The 22,530-nt window shown below is 40.9% G+C and overlaps 1 protein-coding gene across 3 annotated transcripts in view; it reads left to right on the forward strand.

The window, feature by feature from the left end:
- The window catches only part of LOC150076660 (uncharacterized), a 349,756-nt gene that overhangs the window by 259,716 nt on the left and 67,510 nt on the right, over positions 1-22,530 (forward strand). For all 3 annotated transcript variants that reach the window (XM_090386112.1, XM_090386111.1, XM_090386113.1), the window contains one exon: positions 1,397-1,479. In XM_090386112.1, the coding sequence (XP_090242238.1) occupies positions 1,397-1,479 (83 nt within the window). The remainder of the gene's footprint in view (positions 1-1,396; positions 1,480-22,530) is intronic.

The following is a 22,530-nucleotide window of genomic DNA, read 5'->3' on the forward strand; positions in this document are numbered from 1 at the left end:
CACAGGGTTCAGTGTTAGGTCCACTGTTGTTTTGCATATTTATCAATGATATTGATGAAGGTATATCAGGCTTAATGTCGAAGTTTGCAGATGATACAAATGTTGGCAGGGTTGTGAATGACAGTAATGGCAGTGTGCTACTGCAACAGGATCTGGATAATTTGGGCAGATGGGCTAAGAAGTGGCAACTGAAGTTTAACCTTGACAAATGCAAAGTACTGCATATGGGTAGAAGTAACCCCAGAGAAACGTACCAACTGTGTGGTACTACACTTAAGGTGGTAGAAAATGAAAAAGACCTGGGAGTAATTGTGCAGGCAGATATGAAGTTTTCTGAGCAATGCAGACAGGCTGCCAGGGCAGGTCATGGGGTTTTGTCAATGATATATAGGAATTTTGCTAGCAGGGAAAAGGAGGTGATTATCCCTCTGTATAAGGCAATGGTCAGGCCACGCCTTGAGTACTGCGTACAGGTTTGGAGGCCTCATTTTAGGAAGGATGTAGATTTACTTGAGCGTGTACAGAGAAGGGCAACAAGATTGGTGAGGGGAATGAAGGGATCCTCTTATCAAGAGAGGCTTAAGTTCTGCAAATTGCAGTGGCTGGAGACTAGGCACCTGCGCGGTGATCTGATTGAGGTGTATAAGGCCTTGAATGGGTTCAGCACGCTGAATTCTGATGAGATCCTTCCACTTGTTCAGATTACGAATCTAAGGGGACATAAATTCAAATTAAGAAAGGACAGATGTAGAATAGATGTGCGGAAATTTGCCTTTAGCCAGCGGGTGGTTAATTGCTGGAACAAACTTCCATCTGTCGTTGTGGAAGTTGATAGGTTGAATAAATTTAAGGAGGAACTGGACAGGCATTTGGAGGGAATGGTGTGATTTTTTTTTTTTTTTTTTTTGGCTGATGCTGCATAAGCTCATACACTTGCTTTCTTGCATCACATGCCACTACTACTACTACTATTCAGTGGTACATTTACTTTCTTTACATGTATGGAGTGACACCAAACTGGACTGACATATTCAGTAGATGTAGCATAATCCCAAGGTTTTTAGGTATAATGCCAAGGTTCTTAGGTATTAGGTTGTGCACCCTGTTTTGAATTTGTCAGTTTTTTTAGATTTCATTCAATGAATATTGATGTATAATAAATTGAGAAAAAGTTTGTAAGCTTCAGTATAATTTGATAAATAAAATTTGTGTGGCCATAAATTCCAACTTATGTTTGTACATCAGGATTTTACTATAGCATAAAGAGATATAGTTTTTTTCATTCTTCTACACTTCAGCCTTTCATTATATTTATCTTGTAAGATTGCAGCAGAAATCTTATAAAAGTATATTTATAAAATTTGTTGCACATATTTATAAATATGTTTTATGGTAGGTGCTGGTATCCAAACATTTTACTGAAATATCTTCATGTGGCCGTAAAACATGTTGTCCTGAGTTTTTTGCTTTCATTGCAGGGTAAGTGTGTTTCAAAGAAATGATTGTGCGTTTATTATAAACTAGTAAATTAATAAATATAAGAGCAGCAAGGCTCAATAGGTTCGGCATCATAATTCAATTAATGAGTGAATGATAGGAATTACCTCAATAATTACTTGTAGATTGCTTTGATGCTGACACTCTATTATCCAAATTAATTTAAAAAAGATTTTCAGACTCTTGGTCTTTGATATGCATGTGCCAAGAAAGCAACTAATTTCTCACCTTTAAATTCTGTCATACATTTCGTGCTATAGAACCCTGCGATCATGACCATTGTCGAAAAGCCCCTTGTCAGCTTCAGGATAGTATCTTAATTTTATTATATTCATTTTTATTATTGATGCTAATTTTTCTTTCACTCCTATTAGTTGGTGCTTTAAAGTATTTTGGAGTTGGGTTTGGAGCTCATAAACCATTGATACAGGGTGTATGCTGGATCATCGATTTTTCTTTGAATGTAAGATTACATTACTTAACAAATACAGGTCAATGTTGAATAAAAGCCATGAATTAGGGTTGAATTTGAAAGTGTCTGCAATTCTGCCTAGACACAATAGGAGGGAGTATATGATGAGAGCCTTGTTGATCAATTCGGCCCTGGAGAGAGAGATTGTGCAAGACTCAAGGGGTAGAATTTTTCTCAGCCTGGTCTGTGCTTGTTAACAGGAGAGACTGCTTCTACAGGGATGTGATACACTTAAATAGAAAGGGTGCAAGAATTTTTGCTGATGCTATCAAGGCAATGTTAGTTTGGTTGGAAAACTGCTAGCTTGGGGGGGGGGGGGTACACAGACTATTAGATTAATAGTAGCCGCTGGCAGAGGTGAAAGTGATTCTTGCACTGCTTCTATTGGAATGAGCAGCAGCCTGAAAAACAAGATGCAGGGGATTTCAGAGACTGCTAGGAGTCATTGTGGTACAAGTAAACACATGGGCTGTGTTAGGGTAGCTTGGTACAAGTAAATACATGGGCTGTGTTAGGGTAGCTTGGTACAAGTAAACACATGGGCTGTGTTAGGGTAGCTTGGTACAAGTAAATACATGGGCTGTGCTCGGGTAGCTAAGAATAGAAACAGGTGCATGCATACTTGTGTGAATACCAATGCTAGGAGTTTGGTAAATAAATTTGATGAATTTGAGGTGTTAGTCAAAACATCAAAGACAGATGTTGGGATATCAGAGACTTGGTGTCACACAGATATAAGGAATGCAGAACTGGAATTTGGGGAGTACAATGTGTACAGGAAGGATTGACAGGATAAGAAGGGAGGAGAGGTTATACTATTGGTTAACAAACACGTAAAATCCAAAGAAGTACAGTCAGTCGACATGGTTGGACAGTGCAGTGTCGAGTCAGTTTGGTGTGACATAAGCATTGGGAGATCAAAATTGAGAGTAGGAGTGTGCTATAGGCCTAATGACTCTGATGCGTATAATAAGAAACAGTACAGGGAAATAGAGTGGGCCAGTAAATCAGAGAGTCTTATAATGGGGGATTTTAATTTCCCAGATATTGACTGGAATTTGTGGGTTGGTCACTCACACACTAGCAAGGCTTTTGTGGATTTATTGGATGATTGTTTTCTACATCAGCATGTTCGGAAGGCAACTAGAGGAATTAATACTCTTGATCTGATTATCAGTAGTGATTCTTCATGCATTAAGAATCTGCAGATAAAGGAACCAATAGGTGGCAGTGATCACAGTGTGCTGAAGTGGGATTTATTCAAAGAGGTAACTACCATCAGGGGTAAAGGGAAGGGTTTTTGCTTTCGTAAAGGTGACTATTGTGGTCTGAGACAGTATTTAAATTTTATATGGTGGGACCAACTGATGATATTACCAACAGCAAATTCAAAATGGGAAGCATTCAAAGAATTAATCTTGGAAGCTACTAGGCTTTTCATTCTAACTAAGAAATACTGTTGAAGGTTCAGGCCTAAATGGATGTCAGATGAACTAATGAGACATATGGCTGAGAAGAAAAATGCATGGGATACATATAAATTAACACGTGACACAGAAGCCTATGATAGATATAAGTTGATCTGTAACCAAGTTACAAAGGAGGTTAGCATTAGCATTAGCATTAGCATTAGTAGAGGCATATGATGCAAGAAAGCAAGCTTATTCAGCATCAGCCAAAAAAAAAAAAAAAAAAAAAAAAAAAAACCACTCCCATTTCACCCCTCCGTTCGTTCGAAATACCTGTCCAGTTGAGCTTTAAATTTGTTTAGGCTATCAACTTCAACAACAAGTGATGGAAGTCGGTTCCACCAACCAACCACCCGCTGGCCAAAGGCAAATTTCCGCACATCTATCCGACATCCGTCCTTCCGCAATTTGAATTTATGCCCTCTGAGGTGATTATTCTGAGCAAGATGAAGAATCCCATTGGCATTGAGCATGCTCAAACCATTCAAAGCCTTATACACCTCTATCAGATCACCTCGCCGGTGCCTAGTCTCCAGACTCTGTAATTTGCAAAACTTAAGCCTTTCTTCGTAAGAGCAACCCTTTGTTCCATTCACTAATCTTGTTGCCCTTCTCTGTACCCGTTCCAGCAGCTCTACATCCTTCCTGAAATGAGGCCTCCAGACCTGTATACAGTACTCAAGGTGTGGCCTGACCATTGCCTTATACAAGGGAATAATCACATCCTTATCCCTGCTAGAAAAATTCCTGTATATCATTGACAAGACACCATGAGCTACTCTTGCAGCCCGTCTGCACTGCTCAGAGAACTTCATATCTGCCTGCACAATTACCCCCAGGTCCTTTTCATTCTCCACCACTGTCAGTGTAGTACCACAGAGTTGATACGTTGCTCGGGGGTTACTGTTTCCCATATGTAGTACTTTACATTTGTCAATGTTAAACTTCATTTGCCACCTCTCAGCCCATCTGTTCAACCTTTCCAGATCCTGTTGCAGCAGCATAGCATCAGTAGTGTCCTTAACGACCCTGCCAACCTTTGTATCATCTGCAAACTTGGACATTAAACTTGATATACCATCATCAATATCATTCATAAACACCGAAAACAACAACGGACCCAACACTGAACCTTGAGGAACTCCACTAATAACATTAGTCCACGTTGAGCAGTGTCCATTGATTACCACTCTCTGTCTTCTGCCACTCAACCATCCCCTTATCCATAGCAGCAATTTGCCTCCAATACCACTCTGCTCCAATTTGTGCAGCAGTCTTCCATGTGCAACAGTATCAAAAGCCTTTCTAAGATCCAAATATATAATATCAAAGTTATTCCTTGCATCCAGTTCTTTTGTGACTACATCATAGTATCCAATCAAATTGGTCAGGCAAGACCTACCCTTAACAAAACCATGCTGCGTCTGAGCTATAACTGAATTCTTGTCTAGATGATCCTGCAGTGCTTCTTTAACCAGTGCCTCCATTAATTTACCTGGAACAGAAGTTAAACTAACAGGTCTATAATTACTTGTGTCAGCCTTTGATCCTCCTTTGTGAATTGGGGTTACATTTGCACATCTCCAGTCTATGGGTACCTCCCCTGAGTCCAAAGAAGCTCTCATAATTATGGCTAGGGGTTTGCATACTTCCTTTGCTGCCTCCTTTAATATAACTGGATAGATCCCATCCACCCCAGGTGCCTTTTTTATGTTTATCCTCAACAATCTCTCCTCCACTTTCCTCTCAGTTATTACAAAATCATCCAGCTCACTGCCCATGTTTACTTTACCTACATCATTCTCCTTCCTGAATAACTCCTCATGCGTGAATGTAGATGCAAAATACTCGTTTAGATTGTTAGCCATCTGGGCAGGATCCTCAACTGTTGAACCATCAATATCCAGTGGACCAATCTGATTCATTCCTTTCCTTCTCGAGTTCAAATATGTAAAGAACTCTTTTCTGTTTTTCTTTGCATCCTTTGCCAAGGATTTTTCGTAGTCTGCCTTTGCCTGCCTAATCTCCTTTGTGACTTGGTTACAGACCAACTTATATCTATCATAGGCTTCCATGTCACCCATTAATTTGTATGTATCCCATGCATTTTTCTTCTCTGCCACATGTCTCATTAGTTCATCTGACAACCATTTAGGCCTAAACCTTGAACAATATTTCTTAGTTGGTATGTAAAGCCTGGTAGCCTCCAAGATTAGTTCCTTGAATGCTTCCCATTTTGAGTTTGCTGTTGGTAACATCATCAGTTGGTCCCACTGTATAGAATTTAAATACTGTCTCAGACCATCATAATCGCCTTTACGAAAACAAAAACCCTTCCCTTTACCTCTGATGGTAGTTACCTCCTTGAGTAAATCCCACTTCAACACACTGTGATCACTGCCACCTAGTGGTTCATTTATCTGCAGATTCTTAATGCATGAAGAATCACTACTGATAATCAGATCAAGAGTATTGCTCCCTCTTGTTGCCTCACGAACATGCTGATGTAGAAAACAATCATCCAATAAATCCACAAAAGCCTTGCTAGTGTGCGAGTGACCAACCCACAAATTCCAGTCAATATCCGGGAAATTAAAATCCCCCATTATAAGACTCTGCGATTTACTGGCCCACTCTATTTCCCTGTACAATATCTTATTACACTCATCAGAATCATTAGGCCTATAGCACACTCCTACTCTCAATTTTGATTTCCCTATGCTTATGTCACACCAAACTGACTCGACACTGCCCTGTCCATCGATGTCGACTGGCTTCACTTCCTTGGACTTTATGTGTTTCTTAATTAATAGCATAACCCCTCCTCCCCTCCTGTCCTGTCTATCTTTTCTATACACATTGTAGTCCCCAAATTCCAGTTCCGCATTACTTATATCTGTGTGACACCACGTCTCTGATATCCCAACAATATCTGCCTTTGATGTTTTGAGCAATACCTCAAATTCATCAAATTTATTTACCAAACTCCTAGCATTGGTGTACACACAGGTATACATGCACCTGTTTCTATTCTTAGCTACCCTAACACAACCCATGTGTTTACTTGTACCGCAATGACTACCAGCAGTCTCTGAAATATCCGGCATCTTGTTTTTCAGGCTTCTGCTCATTTCAATAGAAGCAGTGCAAGAATCACTTCCACCTCTGCCAGTGGCTACTGTTAATCTATTAGTCCTTGTATCCCCCCCAACTAGCAGTTTTCCGACCCACCTAACACTGCCTCGACAGCATCAGCAAAAATTCTTGCACCCTTTCTATTTAAGTGTATCCCATCCCTGTAGAAGCAATCTCTCCTGTTAACAAGTACAGTCCAGGCTGAAAAAAATTTTACCCCTTGAGCCTTGCACAATCCCTCCAGGGCCGAACTGATCGACAAGGCTCTCATCATATACTCCCTCCTATCGTGTCTGGGCAGAATTGCAGACACTCTCAAGTTCAACCCTAATTCACGGCTTTTTTTCAACAGTGACCTGTACTTGCTAAGTAGTTCCGCCGGTCTCCTACTCTTAATATCATTAGTGCCAACGTGTACAACTATATCACCTTTTGTGCCCTTAAAAGATGATATCCGCTCTACAACGTCATCAACCTTTGCCCCTGGCAGACATACCCTGGTCCTATTCCACCTATCCTTTTTACAAAGCAAATTCCCCGTTTCCCTGACAATAGAGTCACCAACAACTACTAGTTCCTGTGGGACCAGCGCATTCTGCCTAGGGGGCTGCCTCTGTGTTGCCTGATGACCAAGTGCAAGCTCTGGCGTTGATGTGGGCAGCTGAGAGCTTGATGGGCCCCTCAATTTATTTCCTTCGAGGGCATCCACCCTGTCCTTCAAGCTCTCATAAAGGCCCATAACAACGCTGAGTTGTCGCCTGATTTCCTTGCACTCCTTACATCGTGCACACACAAAGTCATCCCCCTTGGCAGTATCATGTCCCGTACCCGACTGCTCCGCAAACATCAAGCAAACAGTGCATTTTAATAGACTGTGATTCAGAGGGCAACTGCCCCCCGCAGTTCTCCCCTGAACCACAGCACTCCCATTAGCTTGAGCCTTTTGCTTTGCTGCTCTGGTCAGAGTCATGATTCCGATTTAATTCTATAAAATTCAAAACAAAAATTAAATCCTTAAGTTATATCCCAAAACAGTTATGTTATATATATTTTTTTTCGGTATCTAGTGTTTTCTACGAGTTCCCTTTATACAACTTCCGTATCACGTGTACCACTATAGTTATGTATTAATTATTTGTTACGATTAAGTCGTTATTTATATATATATAGAGTTAAAAGTACAATTTAATTGACAATAAAGTTTATCAAGATTAATAGATTTACTGATTAATTGACAATATTATATTATGCACTATACTAAGCTTATGCTATCGTAAAAACTGGCGGGAATTCACGAACGGTATTTCTACGGACTCGTAAGTATTGATTAGCTTCCAAATCTCGCTATCTCAATTTAGAATAAACTAAGGATCCTGACTAGTCTATAATCTACTTATAGAAGATAATTTGATATAACAATTGGTTAATAAATCGACTAAATTTGGTTAAAAAAAAAAAAAAGACCTCTCGTTAAATTTGTGACACGTGGATTTGATACCGTTACCGATACTAAGTAATATCTACAAAATCTCTGTCTAAGTTAAACTTTAAACTAAGTATCGTAACTAGGAATATAAAGCTACGTTAGAAAATAAGTTAATATGACAATTTAAACTAATAAAGCAGAAAATAAATCAGGAAAAACTTCTCTGTTTTCAAGAGCTTTAAGGAGCAATGTCCGCACAGGCTATTCTCGCACCCAGACTCTGGTTAGGAAGGCGAAGGCAGATTACGAGAAATCTTGGGCAAGGAATGCAAAGAAAAACAGCAAAGAGTTCTTTACTTATGTAAACTGTAGAAGGAAAGGGATGAATCAGATTGGTCCACTGGATATTGATGGTTTAACTGTTGGTGATCCTGCTCAGGTGGCTAACAAACTAAAAGAGTATTTTATATCTATATTCAGACATGAGGAGTTATTCAGGGAGGGGACTGCCAGAGGTGAATTAAACTCTGACAGTCAGCTAGATGATTTTGTAATAACTGAGAGGAAAGTGGAGGAGAAATTGTTGAAGATAAACATAAAAAAGCACCCGAGGTGGATGGGATCTATCCAGTTATATTAAAGGAGCCAGCAAAGGAAGTAAGCAAACTCTTATCCTTAATTATGAGAGCTTCCTTGGCCACAAGGGAGGTACCCATTGATTGGAGATGTTCAAATGTGACCCCAATCTGCAAGGAGGATCAAATGGGAGACAAGTAATTACAGACCTGTTAGTTTAACTTCTGTTCCAGGGAAATTAATGGAGGCACTGTTTAAAAAAGCATTGCAGGATCATCTGGACAAGACTTCAGTTATAGCTCAGACACAGCATAGGTTTGTTATGGGAAAGCCTTGTCTGATCAATTTGATTGGATACTATCATGTGTTCACAAAGGAACTGGATGCAAAGAATAATTTTGATATCATATATTTGGATCTTAGAAAGGCTTTTGATATTGTTGCACATGGAGGATTGCTGCACAAATTGGAGCAGTGTGGCATTGAGGCAAATTGCTGCTATAGATAAAGGGATGGTTGAGTGGGAGAAGACAGAGAGTGGTAATCAGTGGACACTGTTCTTAGCGGAGTCCCACAGGGCTCAGTGTTAGGTCCATTGTTGTTTTCTGTATTTATTACTGATGTTAATGATGGTATATGAGGCTTAATGTCCCAGTTGCAGACAATACGAATGTCGGAAGGGTTGTTAATGACAATAATGACAGTACGCAACTGCAACAGGATCTAGAAAAGTTGAGCAGGTGAGCTGCGAAGTAGAAACTGAAGTTTAACATTGACAAATGTAAAGTACTGCATATAGAATGCAGTAACCCCAGAATAACGTATCAACTGTGTGATACTACCCTGACAGAGTAGAGTGTGTTTAGTGTCAAACGGCACCAGGGGTTTCCCCCATCTCCGCGTGCTATACATTGTGAGTGTGAAACAGAACACTGTCAATGCCAGAGGTTTAAAAGTGTATGGATTTTATAAGTGTGCATTGTCGTGTACCGTTGTTCCTCTGGTCATTTAGCTGCTATGCCCCTAATGGGATCCAACGTTGACCAAACTCCGCCTCGTGGAGGCAGACCAGGTACACCACTATTATAGTTATTTACTCTGGCAGGTCCTGCCACCTAATTTCCTGAGATTTTAGTGGCTAGGAGCTAAAAAAAATAAAAAATAAAATAAATAAAATAAAATGAAAAAAGTAAAATACAATAAAATAAATAAATAAAAAAAAACTAATAAAAAACAAAAAAAAACCTTTATAGATAGGGGTCAACCAAAAGGAGTACTATTTATACGAATTGAAGTTATTAAATTTTTGGGTGTAGGGCTCAAGCAATTTAGCATTAGCATTAGTAGAGGCATTTGATGCAAGAAAGCAAGCTTATGCAGCATCAGCCAAAAAAAAAAAAAAAAACCACTTCCACTTCACCCCTCTGTTCGTTCAAAATACCTGTCCAGCTGAGCCTTAAACTTATTTAGGCTATCAACTTCCATGACAAGGGACGGAAGTCTGTTCCACCAACCAACCACCCGCTGGCTAAAGGCAAATTTCCGCACGTCTATCGTACACCTGTCTTTCCTCAATTTGAATTTATGCCCTCTCATGTGATTATTTTGAGCGAGAGGAAGAATCCCATCAGCATTGAGCATGCTCAAACCATTCAAGGCTTTATACACCTCTATCAGATCACCTCGCTGGTGCCTAGTCTCCAGACACTGTAATTTGCAAAACTTAAGCCTTTCTTCATAAGAGCACCCCTTTGTTCCATTCACTAATCTTGTTGCCCTTCTCTGTACTCGTTCCAGCAGCTCTACATCCTTGAAATGAGGCCTCCAGGCCTGTATATACAGTAATCTAGGTGTGGCCTGACCATTGCCTTATACAAGGGAATAATCACCTCCTTATCCTTATATTTAGAGATGATTCGGACACTAGTAATTATACTAGTAATTAGCTATACTAGTACTAGTATAGTAATTACTATACTAGTAATAGTAATTAGCATGGGATATATACAAATTAACACGTGACACAGAAGCCTATGATAGATACAAGTTGATCTGTAACCAAGTTACAAAGGAGGTTAGGTGCCTCCGTAGCCAGGTGGGAAGGAGCAGCAGTGCGTAGCACACGCTTCTTGATTAGACCGGGGTTCGAGCCCGTCACCACCAAATACGGAGTATGCGGAAAGGTCCGGAAATTACCACCGCATATCCCGGAGCAATATGGCCTTAGTTGCTAATGCTCCTAAAAACCAAAATCACAATCAAACAAAGGAGGTTAGGCAAGCGAAGGCAGATTACGAGAAATCTTTGGCAACGGATGCAAAGAAAAACAGCAAAGAGTTCTTTACTTATGTAAACTCTAGAAGGAAGGGGATGAATCATATTGGTCCACTTGATATCGATGGGTCAACTGTTGATGATCCTGCTCAGGTAGCTAACAAACTAAATGAATATTTTGCATCGACATTCACACATGAGGAGTTATTCAGCGAGGGGAATGCCAGAGGTGTATTCAACTCTGGCAGTAAGCTAGAGAATCTTGTAATAACTGAGGGTAAAGTGGAGGAGAAATTGTTGAAGATAAAGACAAGAAAGGCACCTGGGGTGGATGGGATCTATCCAGTTATATTAAAGGAGGCAGCTAAGGAAGTAAGCAAACCCTTAGCCATAATTATGAGAGCTTCCTTGGACTCAGGGGAGGTACCCATGGACTGGAGATGTGCAAATGTGACCCCAATTCACAAAGGAGGATCAAAGGGTAACACAAGTAATTATAGACCTGTGAGTTTAACTTCTGTTCCCGGAAAATTAATGGAGGCACTGGTTAAAGAAGCACTGCAGGATCATCTAGACAAGACTTCAGTTATAGCTCAGACACAGCATGGTTTTGTTAAGGGGAAGTCTTGCCTGACCAATTTGATTGGATACTATGATGCAGTCACAAAAGAACTGGATGCACGGAATAACTTTGATATTATATACTTGGATCTTAGAAAGGCTTTTGATACTGTTGCACATGGAAGACTGCTGCACTCCAATGAGCAGTGTGGCATTGGAGGCAAATTACTGCTATGGATAAAGGGGTGGTTGAGGGGGAGAAGACAGAGTGTGGTAATCAATGGACACTGCTCATCGTGGACTAATGTTATTAGTGGAGTCCCTCAGGATTCAGTATTGGGTCCATTATTGTTTTCTGTATTTATAAATGATATTGATGATGGTATATCAAGCTTAATGTCCAAGTTTACAGACGATACGAAGGTTGGCAGGGTTGTCAAGGACACTACTGACACTATGCTGCTGCAACAGGATCTGGAAAGGTTGAGCACGTGGGCTGAGAGGTGGCAAATGAAGTTTAACATTGACAAATGTAAAGTACTACATATGGGAAACAGCAACCCCAGAGCAACGTATCAACTCTGTGATAATACACTGACAGTGGTAGAGAATGAAAGGGACCTGGGGGTGGTTGTGCAGGCAGATATGAAGTTCTCTGAGCAGTGCAGACGGGCTGCAAGAGTAGCTCATGGTGTATTGTCAATGATATATAGGAATTTTTCTAGCAGGGATAAGGAGGTGATTATTCCCTTGTATAAGGCAATGGTCAGGCCACACGTAGAGTACTGTATACAGGCCTGGAGGCCTCATTTCAAGAAGGATGTAGAGCTGCTGGAACGAGTACAGAGAAGGGCAACAAGATTAGTGAATGGAACAAAGGGGTGCTCTTACGAAGAAAGGCTTAAGTTTTGCGAATTACAGTGTCTGGAGACTAGGCACCAGCGAGGTGATCTGATAGAGGTGTATAAAGCCTTGAATGGTTTGAGCATGCTCAATGCTGATGGGATTCTTCCTCTTGCTCAGAATAATCACCTGAGAGGGCATAAATTCAAATTGAGGAAAGACAGATGTAGGAAAGGCGTGCAGAAATTTGCCTTTAGCCAGCAGGTGGTTGGTTGGTGGAACAGACTTCCATCCCTTGTCGTGGAAGTTGATAGCCTAAATAAGTTTAAGGCTCAGCTGGACAGGTATTTTGAACGAACAGAGGGGTGAAGTGGAAGTGGTTATTTTTTATTTATTTATTTTTTTGGCTGATGCTGCATAAGCTTGCTTTTGTGCATCAAATGCCTCTACTAATGCTAATTATTAGTATAGGTATTAGTATTAGTAACGGCCGTATGGTGCAAGAAAGCCTATGGCTTATGCTGCACCAGCCAAAAAAAAAAAAAAAAAAAAAATCCGAACAAAACAATGATATAAACAAAAATTAAATAAATCAATAAATAAATAATAATAATTAATAAATAAATAAAAATAATAAAATGAAATAAAAAATAAATAAAAAGGAAATTAATTCTATCATCCTATGCGCTTCCCTTACCCGAAAGTACTATCCAGATGACCTTTGAATTTCCCCAAACTGTCGGCCTCTACCACCCATGAAGGCAACTTATTCCAATAATTTATAACTCGCTGGCTAAAATAAAACTTCCTGCAGTCCAATCTAAACATTTTCCCCCGTAACTTGAATTTATGTCCCCTAGTTCTAGCATCATTTATAATCTTGAAAATTTTGTCCTCATTCATTTTACTGATGCCTCTCAGAGCCTTAAACACCTCAATCAAATCTCTTCTAAGGTGTCTAGTTTCCAAACTCTGCAACCCACATATTCGAAGTCTTTCTTCATAAGGACGCCCTTTTGCCGATCTCACCAGGCGAGTTACCCTTCTTTGCACCTTTTCAAGAAGCTCGATGTCTTTGTTTAGGTGCGGTCTCCATACTTGAACACAGTATTCCAAGTGTGGTCTAACATAAGCCTTATATAATGGGATTATCACGTCCCTATCTCTACTTGCAAAAGTTCGATAGATCATCGATAGGACCCCATGGGCCTTCCTTGCAACCTGTTTACAATGCTCAGAGAATTTCATGTCTGACCGTATCGTAATACCCAAGTCCCTTTCCTCCAGTACTGGGTTTAGTTGAACTCCACCAAGTGAATAAGTTATTTTGGGATTATTGTTTCCCAGGTGTAATACCTTACACTTTGTTGGATTAAAGCACAGCTGCCATTTTTCTGACCATTCTTGAAGTCTATCTAGGTCTCTCTGAAGAAGCTCAGCTTGACAGTGATCATTAACTACTCTACCAATTTTAACATCATCTGCAAATTTAGACATCACGCCCTCTATCCCTTCATCAATGTCGTTTATGAAAATTAAAAACAACAGTGGTCCTAATACTGATCCTTGGGGAACCCCACTTCTTACATCAACCCAATCTGAGGAATAGCCATTTATCACAACCCTCTGCCTCCTGCCCTGAAGCCATCCTTCTATCCATCTAAGGATTTTCCCAGTGATTCCAACCTGTTCTAGCTTATAAAGCAACCGCTCATGTGGGACTGAGTCAAAAGCTTTGCTGAAATCTAAATAAACAATGTCGAAATTATTCCCTAAATCCAGCTCGTGAGTGACCCTTTCGAAATAGCGAACCAGATTTGTTAAACATGATTTTCCCTTTACAAAACCATGCTGAGTATCCTTGAGAATTTCAATTCGATCCAAATGATCCTGAATTCCACCCTTGATCATTGCCTCCATGATTTTCCCTACTACAGAAGTCAGACTGACAGGTCGATAATTTCCCACTTCACTTTTAGAGCCACCCTTATGTATGGGAGATACATTTGCACTTTTCCAATCCAAGGGAATCTCCCCAGAGTCTAGTGATGCTCGCATAACCAGCCTCAGTGGTTCAATGCACTCGCTTGCCGCCTCTCTCAAGATTATAGGGTATATTCCATCAACTCCAGGAGCCTTACTGGTCTGTAGGCTTGAAAGTTTTTTCATTAAATAATCTTGCGAAATTTCAATATCATTAATTACATATTTTTTAACTTCGCTCCCACAATTTCCCATTGCCACAAAAGGCTTTTCATTTGTAAATATCGATGCAAAATAACTGTTGAGTTCATCTGCAACGGCAGCTGGTGTATTTATTACTATCCCCTTTCCCTTACGTAAAGGTCCGATCTGGTTTGTCCTGCTCTTCTTGGCATTTATATATGTGAAGAATTCTTTATCCCCCCCTCTTTGCTCTGTTTGCTAGTGATTTCTCATAAACTGCCTTCGCCTGTCGAACCTTTTCTGTGGCTCTATTACAGATCACCTTGTAGCTGTTATAGGCTTCAGTACTTTTTATTGCTCTGTAACCTTTCCATGCCACCTTTTTCTGCTCAAGTAATGTGGCAACTTCACTATTCATCCAACTTGGAACCCTTCTCTTGGAGTATTTTTTTAATGGTATATACGCATTCAAGGCATCTGTGATTAATGTTTTAAAAGCGTACCACAGTTCAATTGTATTCATTCTCTGCGCGATATCTACCCAGTTAATAGAGGCCATGTAGTACCTTAAGGCATCATAATTTCCTTTTCTGAAATTAAAACCCATTCCTTTGCCTTTTACTTCTGCTACCTCTCTCGTCATCATCCACCGTAGAACTCCATGATCACTTCCTGCTACTGGTTCCTCTACTGTCAGCCCTGTTATGTCATCTGATTCATGTGTGATGATGAGGTCTAGGATATTCTTTTCTTTAGTACTTTCCCTGACATGTTGATACAAATAACAGTCATCTAGTTGATTTAAAAATTTTGTTCCCCATGTCGAGTTTCCTTCCCATTTACTCCAATCAATTAGAGGCAAATTGAAATCACCCATAATAAGACATCGACGCTTACTTGTAAGTAAGCGTCAAAGTAAGCGCTTATAAGTTAGAGAAGAGGCGTGGGGAGACTGATGGCTGGGAGAGGAAAAGACAGAATAACCAGTCCTTAGAGAAGATAACCCCTAAATCAGTGGAGCAGGCCCATGCCCCACCAGAGGGAAAAGAGGGGTGGTGAGGGGACCAGGAGTTACCTCCCCCCACCCACCCAGGGAGTGGAGGCCAAGGATCACTCAAGGGAGCGTGGCTAGGAAGGCCTAGTGGCAGCATATGAGCTGTTCTGGTGGTTGTGTCACTCCTGGGACAAATCAAGGAAGGAGTTGTATGGCACTATTCCTGCGGAGATTTCCAGTTGAGGTAAATTTTGTTGCCTGGCAAAAAAGGTTTTGGGGAAACTTGGAAAAGGTGTGGTAGTGTTGCTCGTGTTCCAGAAGATGGTTTTCTTGATCCTGCTGAAGGTAATGAATCTGTGTAATGAGAATGCGTCGAAGGTCTTCGTAAAGCGGGCAGTAGTACATAAGGTGGTCCCAGGTTTCTTGGGATCCACAGTTACACAGAGGGTTGTCTGTTATATGGAAATAAGTCAGTTTTGCATGAATGGAACCATGCCCTGTGAGAAGGAAGGTGGTTTGTAGGCCTAGGGAGAACCATGTCGGCATTTGGGATAAACTGTTTGGACTTCTGGAAGAAATTTTCGGGTTATGGCCCCTTTTGTAGACTCCATCCACCTAGAGACTCTGCCAGACCTGTGTTAAATGGATGATAAGTCTCTTTTCTTCTGCAGTCCTGTTGTTGAGTGGATCAGAGGTGAAGTCTAATATTGTGTCTGATTTTCCTTTGGAGAGTTAATAGAGTAGACCTGTGTGGACAATTTCTAGGTCTAAAGGTAGTATACCTGCTAGGACTTGCAGCGCATGTGTTGAGACTGTGCGACAAGCTCTTGTTATTGTTAGGAGGATAGTGCTGGATGGTTTCTAGCTTTCGTCGATTGACGACAGTCTGCGTCTTTGCGAACCACACCCTCAGAGGTGTAAGTGATGGCAGGGATGAAAACTGCCTTATAGAAGAGTGCCAGGGTGTGCTTTTTGAGGCCCCAGTCCCGCCAGGTTACCCTGGCCAATACTACACTGACAGTGGTAGAGAGTGAAAAGGACCTGGGGGTAATTGTGCAGGCAGATATGAAATTTTCTGAGCAGTGCAGATGGTCTGCAAGAGTAGCTGATGGTGTCTTGTCGATGATAAACAGGAATTTTTCTAGCAGGGATAAGGAGGTGATTATCCCCTTGTATAAGGCAATGGTCAGGCCACACCTTGAGTACTGTATACAGGTCTGGAGGCCTCATTTTAAGAAGGATGTAGAGCTGTTGGAACGAGTACAGAGAAGGGCAACAAGATTAGTGAATGGAACAAAGAGTTGCTGTTATGAAGAAAGGCTTAAGTTTGGCAGATTACAATGTCTGGAGACTAGGCACCTGCGAGGTGATCTGATTGAGGTGTATAAAGCCTTGAATGGTTTGAGCATTTTCAATGCTGATGGGATTTTTCCTCTTGTTCAGAATAATCGCCTGAGAGGGCATAAATTCAAATTGAGGAAAGTCAGCTGTAGGATAGATGTGCAGAAGTTTGCCTTTAGCCAGCACGTGGTTGATTGCTGGAACAAACTTCCATCTGTCGTTGTAGAAGTTGATAGCTTAAATAGATTCAAGGCAGAACTAGATAAGCATTTAGAGTGAGTGGATGGGTGAAATGAGAAGGGTGTGTGGTTTTTTTTTTTTTTTTTTTTCTTATGCTATATAAGCTTGCTTTTTTTGCATCATGTGCCTTTGCTAATGCTAATACATTTAACTTTTTTTAAAAATTCATTTAGATAATAGAGAGCATTAGCATCGAAGCATTCTATAAGTAATTATTGAGGTAATTCTTCTCATCCATTTAATTATAAACTAGTCAATAATTTGACTATTATTTTTTACTTCTGTGTTTTTATGATGTCATGGAACCGTCTAGTGTTTCCTACTCAAATATTTGTGCTTGTAGTGAAACATACCTCTTACTTATAAACATAAGTAAGAGGTATGTTTCTTGGCTCTACGCATAAATATTAGATTATTTTGTTGTGCTCTTTAGGGAAAATAAAAAAAAAAAGTAATGCAGCTGTTTAATTTGTCACTCATTTGTTACTATTTCAAAACTTAATGGAATTCACTTTATTAACATTATTTATTATATTTAAGACATGAAACGCTAATTATTGTGTAAAGGTTGTATAAGCTGCACCATTTTTTTCCCCCTTAAATTTTTTTCATTATTTTGAATTTTTCACATTAACAACCAATAAATAAATTTAAAAAAAAGAAGCAAATAATGAATTTATCAAACATGTAATTATGTTTATATGAATAAGGCTTTTTTTTATTATTTAAATTTATTTATATTTCTTTCTCTTCTAAAGGTGTGATATAATTTTTTATTAATATATACATATTTTAAATAGTAGAAACAGAATTAGTATGTGAATTGAAGGAACATGTATTAATGGCAAAGGAAAAGAAAATATGAAATATTTTAAATAATGCAAGGAACTTTCTAAGTTAATTGACAGATTAGGAGAAAGCAGAATAATTTTGAAGATAATCCGAAGAAACATTTGTTTTTGATAATCATTGTTCATATTTTTATTTTAAAGTTCTACTCCAGTATATGAAAGTTGGAGATGTAGTTTCATTTTTGAGTTTCTTATAACAACTGTTAACACAGGTTGGTAGAACCACTGCAGCACCTACACATATATCAGATTTAAATCCATCAATATATATATGGAGACAGTGTGAATTTGCTGAAGCACGAGCTGGGTGTTGCTGCTGTATATTTTGGTTGTCCAGTGTCTCTTTTAGAGTCATTGCATAATTGTTTGAATGTAGACCACGGTTGCTCCATTTTTTCAATATCTAAATGGATATTGTCTAATGCAGCCTTGTCCAACCCACGGGCCGCATGCGGCCCAGGACGGCTATGAATGCGGCCCAACAAAAATTTGTAAACTTACACACTTTATGAGATTGCGACTAAAAATACCATTAATAATACTACAAATACAATTTTAATGTTCTATTAATTTATAAGCGATGAATTTTTGAATTTAACACGTTCTTTAGCAATGAGAGATTCATAAAATCATTCTCAAATAATTGTATTTATTCAACATTTCCGCCCATGCGAGTAGTTACTTCTTGACATAATAAATAAATAAATAAATAAATAAATCTTTATTGTGAAGTAGATTTACAGCACAATATCCCATCACGGCGACGAGCGCCAGGGGTTCACATATAGATAACTTATGTACAAATTCAAATGGCTACAAAATACAGCGAACACATACAAAAGGCTACAAAATACAGATTACAAATGCAAAAGAAATACAAATACATCATAAAAGAAGGAGCTGACTACAAATACAGAAAAACAAATTCAACTTGGCAGTGATTCAGGTTTCAAGAGCTTTGATAAAGTTGTCTGTCCTTCTTTTTGCTTATTATGGTGTCGATGTCGGCGTCCACACGGTTGAGGGCAGCGAGCATCTGCTTGGGCAGAAATCTTTCGGTGAGTACAAGCCTGTTGTGGTGAGCCACAAGTGCTGGTACCGACCTTAGGCTTGGCTGTGGAATCCTCCAAGAGCAAGCATTCCAAATATTTGGAGATGATATTTGGCCTGAGATGAGTTTGGCTGTGAAGACCAGCCTCTTTTCAACGATTAGGAACTTCAACCTCGGGATGTCGAGTGCTTGTGCCATCATGGTAGTTGTGGTAGCGGGAGGTAGCCGAAGCTTGTTATTCGCCCATTTCAGTAGCCAGTATTCAGCAGTGTAAACCCGCTTAAGGTTTGTATGTGCAGCAGAGGCCCATATTTCTGCACCATAGAGAATGGCAGGGTAGACGGTGGAGGTGATGAACCTTTTAACAGTGGCAGGATGTCGGACGTGTAGCAGCTGCTGCTTTGAGATCCACCGTAGACGAGAAAATCTGGTACTGAGTTTGTCGATCTGGTTGACAAAGGACATCTTTTGGTCGAACAGAACGCCAAGGTCTGTGTGCGAGGGTACGTTTGGTATTCGTACCCCTGCGAGTGAAACGTTGAGTACTGTCGGCATGGATTTAAGGGAGAATATAACCTGAGCAGACTTCAGAGGGTTGATTTTTAGATTGAAGTTTGCCAGGTACAATTCTAGATCCTTAAGTTGGGAATTGATCCTGTTGCTGAGCTGGGCGGGGTTGTCGCCAGGGTTAATTGGAGTCAGCAGTTTGAAGTCATCGGCATAGCATAGGAAACCATTCGTTGAGGCAATAATGGGCACGATGATGGCTGTGAACAGGACGCCAGACAGGACACCCCCCTGCGGTACTCCAGCAGTAATGTCGCAGGATAGGGTATGTTGCTGCCGATGGAGAACAAGTATTCTGTGACTGAGAAGTGATTCCAAAAAGCACAGCATATCACCTCGAATGTGAAAATTCTCCTTAAGTAGGAGGAGCAAGGCCGGAATCGACACGGCATCAAAGGCTGCGCTTATGTCGAGGTATGTGGTTGCTAGCTCAGCTCTTTGTTCAAATGCTGAGAGAATGCGTTCTGTGGTGGCTGCCAAGTTAGTGATTGATGATTTTCCTGCGATAGCATAGTGGATTTCAGGTGGTTTCGTCTGGAGGATTTGTTGAGTGATTGTGGGTAGCAAAGCCTTTTCAAGAGTTTTTAACAGACAAGAGGCAACTGATATGGGTCTGAACTGGCTAACGTTTGTGGCAAATTGGTTTTTGGGGATGGGGTACACTCTGTATTTATTCCATTGGGGTGGGAAAAAATGCTCAGCGAGGCATCTGTTGTAGATCGAGAGAAGAGGGCCTATGATGAATGTGCTTAAGCATTTGATCATAAATTGTGGAATTCCATCCTCCCCAACAGTGGCTGTTGTGGGAAGGGAATTGATGGCACGTATGAGCTCCTGTTCCGTGATCTGGATAGTCCCTAGGACATCTGAAGGGTTTTCATAGTCAGGCTGGACAACTGTAGATGGGACTGTGGTTGTATTTGAAAATCTGGCGATGTATTTGAGCCATTCTTGAGGATCAAGCATGTGATTGAATCCACCATGTGGGGCAGCATAGAACGGCTTTCCTTTCCTCAGAGTGCGGTTAAGGTTCACTTGGATTGCGTAAGCTTTCTTTCGATTAAAGTGGGCCCTGGCACGGGAAAAGGCGATTCTGTCTTTACTGTCATTCGTATGCTTCCATTTCTTATGTAGGACTTGTTTCATTTTGAAGCTGTTGTTAAGATCAGCAGTCCACCACGATCTGGAACGGGGAGTTACTGTTACACGTTTGGTGGCAGCATAGTCGGTAACGGATTTAATCCAGTCAGACAAGAGTGTCACTGCAAGGCTGAGGTCGCAATCAATGAGGACATCCCAAGGAATGCAAGATGCTGCTTCTACACAGAGTTGAGGATTAAGGTATTTAGGTGCTGAAACGTATTTGACTATTTTGTTGTCAGGGATGTTGAAGTTTGGCACCTGCAATGACCATGTCAAAACTATGGGCTGGTGATCAGACAAGAAGAAAGCGATGGGATCATCCTCAGCTGTGCATGGTGTTGAAGCAAAAGCGAGATCCAGTAGGTTCAATCCCCTGGTGGGGTTCTCATTGACCCGTATCATGTTGATGGATTTGAAGAACTCGCAGAGCCTGATAAAGAGGTGATGTCGGTTTGGAGGCAGGTTAAAATCACCACAAACAAGGCGTTGTGCAGACGGACGAAGATGGTTTAAGAGCCAGTTCCCTAAATCTTCAATAATTTCAATTGTAGGCCCTGGGGGAATATACACAGATGCGATATCAATGTGGCTGGAGTGGAAGCGTAGCGAGACTATAATCGCTTCGAAATCTTCAGTTGTAGTTGAGGTCGAATTCTCATATGAGAATAGGGAGGTGTTGTACAGTATGGCTACTCCACCGCCTCTAGATTGCTCCCTGGATGCAGACAGCATGTTGTAACCAGCAATAGCTGAGCAGAAGAGTGTATCTTGATTAGGTTGAAGCCACGTTTCTGCGAGGCAGACCACATCAGCGACCTGGGAGAGGAAGATCTGTTCTGCTGAGTCTATTTTGTTCCTAATGGACCTGAAATTTTGGAAGTACACCCTGATGACAGGTGTTCGACGAACTTCCGTCCTGATTGGAGGTGTTCTGAGTTGGCGTGTTCGAAAGCGAACGGCTCGACTTCCTGACGAAATATGGACTGGTATTTTATGGGGTCCATCACCTAGGGGACTCAGGATACTCATATCGTGGCGGAGTGGTGCTGTAACTGTGGGGTTTGGCAGAGCAGTGGTACGAAAGGAGGACTGTTGAGATCTTTGGAAGTTGTCCGGGAACAAGTCCAGTCAGCTGTGGGTAGTGAAGTTGCAGACTTGGTTTTGGTGCAGAAGTGGAGGTTGGGGAAGGTGACTGGTTCTCCTATTATAGAAGGGTCGAATAATGGTGCCAATAGGCCAGATAGATTCGGTTCCAATTAAATTGAACAGGTCCTGTGCGCATTCAACCCTGAACGATGCGCAGCGGGGGTTCCTGGTGTGAAGTTGCTGCACCTTTAGTCGAAGGTTTAGTTGATCACGTAGAACCTCAGCAACATGATTTGCTGTGGTATTTGGGGCTAAGCGAGATACGAAAAGTCCACTAGAGGATCTGGACTTCTGCCGTCTGGGAGGTGTGTAGGAAGGCTGCAGTTTGGAGTTGGTCGATGTGCCAATTCGAAGCCATTCACGTGAAGCCGTACTTGTTCGTTGGCTCACTCTGAAGTTCATACTTGTACTTTCCTCTGGTTGCATAGGATAGGATGGATTTGCAGTGGGGTGAACTGGGAGTGGAAATTGTAATGTGGAGGAATCCGCTGGTTCGAATATTGAATTCGCTCCGACACTTAATCCCAGGCCTTGTGAATATGAGAATTGCGAATGAGGTATGACAGGACAGGCATTGCCAAGAGTTGGGTGTGAAGGTGGAAATAATGACTTTTGCCTCATTGGCATAGAGGTAGAGAATTCGTTATTGCAAGTAAGAGAGTTTATACATGCGGTGCCATTAACCGTTGGTGGAGCCTGCTTCTGTAATTGTGGAAACCTCTCTTTCGTTGAGTGGTGATTAACGTCAGTTGCCCTTTTCAGGATCTTCTTGAGCGCA

This window comes from Mastigoproctus giganteus, chromosome 12 (genome assembly GCF_048544385.1).
Source record: "Mastigoproctus giganteus isolate SK-2022 chromosome 12, ASM4854438v1, whole genome shotgun sequence".
NCBI lineage: Eukaryota > Metazoa > Arthropoda > Arachnida > Uropygi > Thelyphonidae > Mastigoproctus > Mastigoproctus giganteus.